General features: G+C 37.1%; 1 protein-coding gene across 1 annotated transcript; it reads right to left on the bottom strand.

Moving 5' to 3' along the window:
* Positions 1–8,762: 8,762 nt before the first annotated feature.
* LOC110288924 (olfactory receptor 5B2-like) lies at positions 8,763–9,551 on the bottom strand. Its single transcript, XM_021155160.1, has one exon. The coding sequence runs from the start codon at positions 9,549–9,551 to the stop codon at positions 8,763–8,765; it is 789 nt and encodes a 262-aa protein (XP_021010819.1).
* Between the last annotated feature and the right edge of the window lie 358 nt (positions 9,552–9,909).

The raw sequence follows: 9,909 nt of genomic DNA on the forward strand, positions 1-9,909 counted from the left end.
TGCTAAAACGTCTTTAATCTCTTTATTTTTTCATTGACCGATTTATTATTGAGTAGAATGTTGTTCAACTTCCATGTGAATGTTGACTTTCTTTTATTTATGTTGTTATTGAACATTACCCTTAGTCTGTGTTGATATGATAGGATGCCTAGGATAATTTCAATATTTTTTTTTATCTGTTGAAGCCTGATTTATGACTGATTTTATGGTCAATTTTGGAGGAGATACCATGAGTTGTTGAGAAGAAGGTATATCCTTTTGTTTTAGGATAAGATGTTCTGTAGATATCTGTTAAATCCATTTGGTTCATACCTTCTGTTAGTTTGAATGTGTCTCTATTTAATTACTGTTTCCAGGATCTGTCCATTGAAGAGAGTTGGGTGTTGAATTCTCCCACTTTTATTGAGTGCTATGTAAAGTGTGCTTTGAGCTTTACACTAAAGTTACCTTACTGAATGTGAATACCCTTCATTTAGAGCATGTATATTCAGAATTGAGAGTTCATCTTGGCAGATTTTACCTTTCATGAATATAAAGTGCCTCTCCTTCTCTTTTTTTGTAACTTTGGGTTGGAAGTTGATTTTATCCCATTATTAGAATGACTACTCTTTCTTGCTTCTTCAGACCATTTGCTTGGAAAATTGTTTTCCAGCCTTATACTCTGAGGTAGTTCCTGTCTTTTTCCCTGAGGTGAGTTTACTGTATACAGCAAAATGTTGGGACTTGTTTATGTAGCCAGTCTGTTAGTCTATGGTTTTTTTATTGGGGCATTGAGTCCATCGATATTAAGAGATACTAAGGGAACGTAATTGTTGCTTCCTGTAATATTTGTTGTTAGCGTTGGGATTCTGTTCTTGCAGCTCTCTTCTTTTAGGTTTGTTGAAGGATTGCTTTCTTGCTTTTTTAGAGCATAGGATCCTTCCCTTTATTATCCTTTGAAGTGCTGTATTCATGGAAAGATATTATTTGAATTTGGTTTTGACATGGAATACCTTGGTTTCTCCATCTTTGTTTGATTGAGAGTTTTGCTGGGTATAGTATCCTGGACTGGCATGTGTGCTCTCTTAGATCTATATAACATCTGTTCAGGATCTTCTGGCTTTCATAGACTCTGGTGAGAAGTCCAATGTATTTCTAATAAGTCGGCCTTTATATGTTACTTGACATTTTTTCCAAAGAACCTCTCTTTCCAGTGATGGCCAACTGGGCCACCTTTTTATAAATATGCAGCTAGAGTCAAGAGCTCCAGGATACTGGTTAGTTCATAATGTTGTTCTACCTCTAAGGTTGCAGATCCCTTTAGCTCCTTGGGTATTTTCTCTAGCTCCTCCATTGGGGGCCCTGTGATCCATCTAATAGCTTACTGTGAGCATCCACTTATGTGTTTACTAGGCCCCGGCATAGTTTCAGTAGAGATAGCTATATCAGGTTCCAATCAGCACAATCTTGCTAGTGTATGCAATGGTGTCAGTGGTTGGAGGCTGATTATGGGATGGACCCCTGGATATGGCAGTCTCTAGATGGTCCATCCTTTTGTCTCAGCTAAAAACTTTGTCTGTGTAACTCCTTCCATGGGTGTTTTGTTCCCAATTCTAAGAAGGGGCAAAGTGTTCACACTTTGGTCTTCATTCTTCTTGATTTTCATGTGTTTTACAAATTGTAACTTATATCTTGAGTATTCAAAGTTTCTTGGCTAATATCCACTTATCAGTGAGTACATATTGTGTGAGTTCCTTTGTGATTGAGTTACCTCACTCAGGATAATGCCCTCCAGGTCCAACCATTTTCCTAGGAATTTCATAAATTCATTCTTTTTAATAGCTGAGTAGTACTCCATTGTGTAAATGTACCACATTTTTTGTATCCATTCTTTAAGGGGCATCTGGTGTGCATGTTTTCTAAAGAATCTTCTGCCCCTGAGATTATCTCTTCCATCTCTTGTAATTTGTTGCTGATGCTCACATCTATGGTTCCTGATTCCTTTCCCAGGATTTCTATACCCAGAGTTGTCTCTCTTTGGTTTTTCGTTATTGTTTCTACTTCCATTTTTAGATCTTGGATGGTTTTGTACAATTCCATCATCTATTTTGTAGTGTTTTCCTGTAATTATTTTAAAAGGACTTTTGTGTTTAGTCTTTAAGGACTTCTTCCTATTTTGCAGTTTTTTTACCTGTATTTCTTTGAGGGATTTTTGTGCTTCCTCTTTCAGGACTTCTACCTGTTTAGCAGTATTCTCCTGTATTTATTTAAGTGAGTTATTAATGCCCTTCTTAAAATTCTCTGCTAGCATCATGAGATATGATTTTCAAAATCTGAATCTTGCTTTTCAGGTGTGTTGGGGTATCCAGGATCTGGTGTGGTTTGCATACTGGGTTCTGATGATGCCAAGTGGTCTTGGTTTCTGTTAGAAAGATTCTTATGTTTGCCTTTTGCCATCTGTTAATCTCTGGTGTTAGATGTTCTAGCTGTGTCTGGCTGGAGCTTGTTCCTCCTGATTCTGTTAGCCTCTATCAGCACTCCAGGGAGTCCAAATCTCTCCTGAGTCACAGTGGTTAGAAAACTCTCTGAAGGCAAGCTCTCCTCTTTCCGGGAAGGCACACAGAGGTCTTGAGCTCAGATTGACCTCCTGGCTGAGTGTTAAGGCCCAAAGGGACCCTATTCAAGAATCTCTGTTGCTTCTGCGGCCCATGTGCTCTTCTGTGCAGACTGGTCTCTGAGAGACCTGTGATATAAGATGGCATTCTCACCTGAGGCCCTGGGACAGAGCCCTCTCTGGAGGCTGACTCTCCTCAGGTATTTTAAGATCCTGGGTGTGCTAGTGTGCCGGTGGTGTGGAAGTCCTGTGGGGACAGTGAGCCTGTCTGCTGAACATGTGCCCAAGGTGGCCAAACCTGGTGTCGACCATAATGAACCCCAGCTGCTGGTAGTGCTGGTTTCCCGTGTCAGTGTTCCTGCTGGCATAAGCCCCTCTCTGTTGTTTTGAAACAGATGTTTTATTCCACTTAACAGTGATCCTACAATCATGAGTGTGCTAGGGCACCTGAAGCCTGGAGAGTCCTCTGGGGACATTGGGACCATCCGCCTAGTTTGTGCCCAAGGTAGCCTGGGCTAGTGTTGACCAGAATAAACCCCAGCTGCTGGTCTGCCTGGTTTCCAGTGTCCCTGTTCCTGCTGACACAAGATCCTCAGAGTTGTGTTGGAACAGATGTTGTGGTCGGCTCACCAGTGATCCCAATATCATTGGCGTGCTAGGGCGCCTGTGGTGTGGAGAAGCCTCTGGGGACTGTAGGAACTTCCACTGAGTTCACTTGCAAGGTGTCATGGGGCTGGCCACTAAGAAAAAAAATTCAAGCAGATTGTGATTGTAAAAAAAAAAAAGTTATTTTTATTTTTTTTATCAAGAACAACAACAACAAAAAAATCAAATCCCAAGTATAAGTGGATCAAGGAACTCCACATAAAACCAGAGACTCTGAAGCTTAAAGAAGAGAAAGTGGGGGGAAAGCCTCAAAGATATGGATACAGGGGAAAAATTCCTGAACAGAATACCAAAGGCATGTGCTCTAAGATTTAGAATAGACAAATGGAACCTCATAAAATTGCAAAGGTTCTGTAAGGTAAAAGACAATGGCAATATGACAAAAAGGCAACCAATAGATTGGGAAGGCAGCTTACCATTCCTAAATCTGATAGGGGACTAATATCCAGTACAAATAAAGAACTCAAGAAGCTGGACTCAAGAAAATAAAATATCCACATTAAAAAATGGGGTATAGAGCTAAACAAAGAATTCTCAGCCCAGAAATACCAAATGGATGAGAAGCACCTGAAAAAATGTTCAACATCCTTAATCATCAGGAAAATGCAAATCAAAACAACCCTGATATTCCAACTCACACCAGTCAGAATGGCTAAGATCCAAAATTCACAGGATAGCAGATGCTGGTGATGAGATGGAGAGAGAGTAACACTCATCCATTGATGGTGGGATTGCAAGCAGGTACAACCACTCTGGAAATCAGACTGGCTGTTCCTCAGAAAATAGAACATAGTACTACCAGAAGATTCACAAATATCTCTCCTGGGCATATACCCAGAAGATGTTCCAACTTGTAATAAGAACACATGCTCCACCATATTCATAGCAGCCTAATTTATAATAGCCAGAAGCTGGAAAGAACCCAGAAGTCCCTCAACAGCAGAATGGATATAAAAAAATGTGGTACATTTACACAATAGGGTAATACTCGGCTATCAAAAACAATGAATTTATGAAATTCTTACTCAAATGAACATAGCTTGAGGCTATCATGCTGATTGAAGTAACCCAAATAAAAAAGGACACACATGATATGCACTCACTGATAAGTGGATATTAGCCAAAATTTAGAATAACCAAGGTAAAATTTGCAAAACACATGGAATTCAAGAAGAAGGAAGATGAAATTGTGGACACTTGTTCCTTCTTAGAATGGGAAACAAAATACCCATGGAAGGAGTTACGAAGACAAATTTTGGCACAGATCCTGAAGGAACAGTACAATCCAGAGACTGCCCCACTTGGGGATCCAGCCAATAAACAACCACCAATCCCATACACTAGGCAGATGCCAAGAAGAGTCTGCTGACAGGAGCCTCATATAGCAGTATTCTGTGAGACTCTGCCAGTGGCTGACAAACATAGATGTGAATGCTCACTGTCATCCATTGGATGGAGCCCAAGGTTCCCAATGAAGGAGCCAGAGAAAAACCCAGGGAGCTGAAGGGGACTGAAGCCCCTTAGCAGGAACATATATGAACTAACCTGTACCCTCAGAGCTCTTTGGAACTATACCACCAATCAGATAAAACACATGGTGTAACTTGTGGCTCTAGCTATATTTGTAGCAGAGGATGGCCTAGTTGGTCATCAATGGGAGGAGAGGGCCTTGCTCCTATAAAACCTCTATTCCCTAATATAGGAGAATGCCAGGACCAAGAATGGGACTGGGTGGATTGGAGAGCAGGGGTTAGGGGTAGGTGATAGGTGATTTTCAGAGTTGAATCTAGGAAAGGGGATAATTCCTGAAATGTAAATAATGGAAATATATAATAAAAATATTTAAAAAAATAAAACAATAAATGAAATTTACATGAAAAATAATCGAAGAAAATTTTATGCTTAGGTCATACAAATGCTCTTGTGTGACAGCTATATCTTTAAAGAGGGAGAATATGATCAAATATAATTAAAGTTAATATTTTATGTAATAAATATATAATAATAATAATTGCAAAATGTATGCTGTCATATATTATGAGATTTTAATTGTTTAACATTATTTTTCTGCCTAAGTTGTCTGTAGCACAGCAGGTTTGATAATTTCAAGCTCTATTTCCTGAAATTCTCTTCCGGAACATACACATCAACCCTCCCAGACAAAATGTGAACAGGCTTCTGAAGTATTAGTTTGGATGGCTGGTGTAGGATCATGAAACTCTAGAGACAGCAACTCCCATATCATTGCTCCCAATGTGATATTTGCAAATCTTGTCACATCTATATTTAGAATATAAAGCACAAGATTGGAATATGTTCCATAGCAGAGTTCCCCAGATGTGAAAGAAGATTCTCTCCATAAGAAAATGTTTCCTTAGATATAGGTGCTGTTGATGTGAAAATTTTATAGGTCCATACCACATATTTGCAGCGTTTCCTCCACTATGTCACTTTCAAGGACAACAGTACTTCAGAAGCATGCATCCTAAGAAAATACACTCATATACTCTCTCTGAGGCCCAGGAAGTATAGTGAAGGGAATGGCAGAAAGAGAAGAAAAGATTAATGATATGGAGCCCAGAATTGGGATTCTCACTCAAATTCCTCTTTCCAGATCTAGGGAACCCCAAGGAAAAGAAAGCAAGAAGAACCTAAGAGTCATAGATAATGAAGGACCACAGGAGAATAAGACCCTATAAATGAACATGAGTAAAACTCATATGAATTTAGAGAGACAAATTCTATCTATCTATCTATCTATCTATCTATCTATCTATCTATCTATCTATCTATCTATCTATCTATCTATCATATATCTATCTATCTATCAATCTATCAATTATCACAACAATAAATTTGGAAGAAAGCAAGTAAATATACATGGGAGGATTTAAAAAGATGCTCTATATGTGTTTGGATGTAAAAAGACAATCCTATCAACCTCAAACATCTATTTACTTTGAAATAAAATGTCTCTTATTGAACTCGAAGACTCTTTCTATCCATTGTATATTTAACAAGATGGTCAATGTACCTGACTATAAAAGAGACTAAGGTATTGGCATATGAATTAAGTATTGCCCATAGATTCTAACTCTAAGCCAATGATTTGAATGCATACACTTATTTGGAATTGGTAAGAGAACTGTTAAAGAAGTGAGAAAAGAATTAAGGAAAAAAAAAAGAATGAAAAGTCAGACTATCACTAAAGAGTGGATTGTTTATGGGAATACTTAGGGCTTAGTTTTTTAGGAATCCCATAGCTACTATAAGGTCATAAAAGGTATGACTATATGTCAAGAAATAGTAGTGACTAATATAATGTGTCTTCTGATTGCTCTACTTCTTGTATTGTATTTGAAAAAAAAAGAACAAATAAACTGTAATTATTCATTATCCAAAACATTCAGTAGGTCATATGTAGCTACTGGAATTCAAAAATTGAAATCAGGAAAATATAGACAAATGTAAAATAGAAAAACTTCTGTCTGAGTTTTCTATTTTCAATGGACAGGTGAATTCAGTACAGATATACATGCCTGGTTCAGTGGCTGAATATAAGAGACCAATTGTTTATGTCTAAATGGAACATCTGTATTAATCCTACCACCACTACCTCGGCTCAGGGAACATTGCTGAAGAGGAGATCTAAAAATATAAGAGCTAGAGGATGGAAAGGAAAGCTGTTAAATACTAGCTTCTAGACATTACATGATTAATGTAATCATTAACTCAACAGCTAGAACTGTCTGTACAATAACTAAACATGACTAAGTGGGAAAAGCATCTCACAAAAGTCTGTTACATCATTACAGATGTAACCTCTTAATCAGTAGCTATTGGAAATTGGTATTTGCTGAAGAAGAGAGAAACAATTTTTGATGATGTGATAACTCTCTATTTCTCATTTTCCAGCAGACACCTCAACACTCATGCTGGTCTGAGGCTGCTAGCACATATATAGCAGAGGTCTGCCTGGTCTGGTCTCAGTGTAAGAAAACATACTTAATCCTTAAGAGGCCCCAGGGAAGGGGGAGCCCTGGGGAGAGCAACCACCCTAAGTTGAGTGAGGAGAAGAATGGGATGAGTAACTGTAGGAAAGAGGACCAAAGAGGGGCCATGATTAGAAGGTAAATAAATAAAATAATTTAAGGAAGAATTCTCAAAGGAAATAAGAAAAATATTAGACAGATATGTATCATATGAACTCCAAAAAATACTTTTAGGTTGCAAAGCATGACCTATCTTTTAATTCCTGCCGAAAAGGTGAGCAACATGAGGACACAGATAAAATTCACTGTGGTACCCTTGCTATTGACTGGCAAATATAAAGCACGAACTAATTCCCTATTATTTTTACAAAGGTAAAACACATTTTTCTACATTTATTTCCATAAGGTAGAGCAAACTTTGTGGTTAATACTTCAGAGAATCCATCCTATTAAATGCCAGGAAAACTCCCAAAAGTAAATACTTCTATTATTCCATCTTTTTATACCAAGTCTTTCTATTTAACTATTGTGTTAGTAAAGTTGGAAGTGATTTTGTACTAATGATATAGTGAAAAAATTTCGTTGTGTTATGACTATAAGGAAACCATTGATATTGTCTGGACATGTGCCTTTCTTATGTGAATTACACAGAGAATCCTTTTGTGTACTAATAATCTAAAATTGATGACTGACAACTTCATATGTGAGGGATATTTCAAAATATTTTTATCAAAATGTAGTGCCACAGTTGTATCCCATAAAGAGATATCAGATCACATCACCTCGAGTTACATTCTGTTCATCAGGCAGTGGGTATTGTTGGATATACTAAATTTTCCCTCTGCTTATTTTTCACCAGTAGAGAGTCTTCCATGACAAGCTAACAGCTAAATACTTAGTGTTCTTAGAGATTTGATTCAATTTCATTGTTTTTCCCTAATTTTATTAAGAGTTCAACTTAGAGGACGTGCTGAGAGAAAAATTTTGGATTTCATATATGAAAAAGTAAACAACATAAATCCAGGGCTGTACAGGAATTCAGGATAGTGTTCACTAATCTCACGGCTATCTCTCTTCTTTAAGCACATAATATAACCAGCCACAAAGCACTATGATCACTCAGATTGAGTAGAGTTTCATCTTTATTTTTTTATTCAGTCTCTGTTATATTTCTTCTCACTTACCAATTCATTCATTCATTCTCTTTTATGATTATTTGTTAATTTAGTTTTTATCTCATTTCTTGAATTCTCATTTAATGATTCCTATAAACAGTAAGTTTCTTAGATGACAATAAAATTATACTCTTGAATTTAATATTAAATTAAATTTTATTTCTGGTAGGAAACACTCTAAATTCACTGTACATTAATCAAAAAACTAATGAAGGAAAGAGAGTACTCTGTAATAAAATAACAGTTGAATAAAATCATAGAAAAAGAATAATTACAAGAAATGATTTTTCAAATACAGATGTTCAAAGTTTCACATTTTTGATAAACACTTTGAAATTAATCAACAGAATGAAGTGTAGTTCTTAGTTTACCAACAACCTTCTTAAATGCACACTTGACCTCTCTGTTCCTCAGGCTGTAGGCCACAGGGTTGAGCATAGGAATAGTCATGATATAAAACACAGATGCAATTTTGTCTGCCTCTGGGGAGTGACTTGAACTAGGCTGTAAGTATATGAATATAAGGGAACCAAAGAAGATGGACACAGTGATGAGATGAGATGCACAGGTAGAAAAGGCCTTCCTCTGTGCTTCAGCTGAATGCATCCTCAGGATAGCAATGAAAATAAGCAGGTAAATGTTTAAGATAACGAAGAGAGTGAAAACAAGATCTAATGTAGCCAAGATAAGGGGTGTAATCTCATTTGTGTGGGTGTCAGAACAAGAAATTTCCAGCAGTGGGTGAATATCACAGGAAATGTGATTAATCACATTGGAGTGACAGAAGGAAAGGCAAAATGGAAGAGCAACATGGACAGAAGATTGTAAGATACCACACATGTAGCAGCAAGTGACAATGAGAATATAGGTAGTACTTGTCATAATGGTAGTATATTGCAGGGGTTTGCACACTGCTGCTTGACAGTCATATGCCATGGAGACAAGGATCAAACTTTCAATAGAACCAAAGGCTATCGCGACTTGGTGAATTTTATTAACATGTATTACATAGTAAATCTGATCTATTCTTCTACAAAGTGGCTCATAAGACAGATTACTGCTACCAGTTTCAGTATGAAACACACTGCATCCAAGAAAACTGCTGATTCTGGAATGCTGATACATATTCTAAAGTCTAAATATCAGTCCTATTCAAGGCAGGACAAGATGCATAAAGAGAACCAAGTTGATTGTGATTTTTTTTGTTCTAACTTATAGGTTCTTCCTATTGGCTCCTTTGTGTATAGTCTCAGTCTTAACAACTTCTAAAGGAAAAATGCTGATACTAACCATTAAAATATGAATGATGTAAAACAGTGTGATGAGGGGAAAAACAATAAAGCAAAATGAGGAAGGTTACTCAGTGTGTTTGTAGAATACTATCCAACACTTACTGCCATTATTTTGTATTTTATTCTTTCCATCATTTAGTACTTTCCATTGTTCTAGAATTGGGGTATGAAAATGTCATGTACCAGATGTT

This window comes from Mus caroli, unplaced genomic scaffold, assembly GCF_900094665.2.
Source record: "Mus caroli unplaced genomic scaffold, CAROLI_EIJ_v1.1 scaffold_6343_1, whole genome shotgun sequence".
Taxonomy (NCBI): Eukaryota; Metazoa; Chordata; class Mammalia; order Rodentia; family Muridae; genus Mus; species Mus caroli.

Coding starts and splice junctions, on each gene's coding strand:
- LOC110288924 (XM_021155160.1), bottom strand. CDS start 9,551: ATGTATCAGCATTCCAGAATCAGCAGTTTTCTTGGATGCAGTGTGTTT.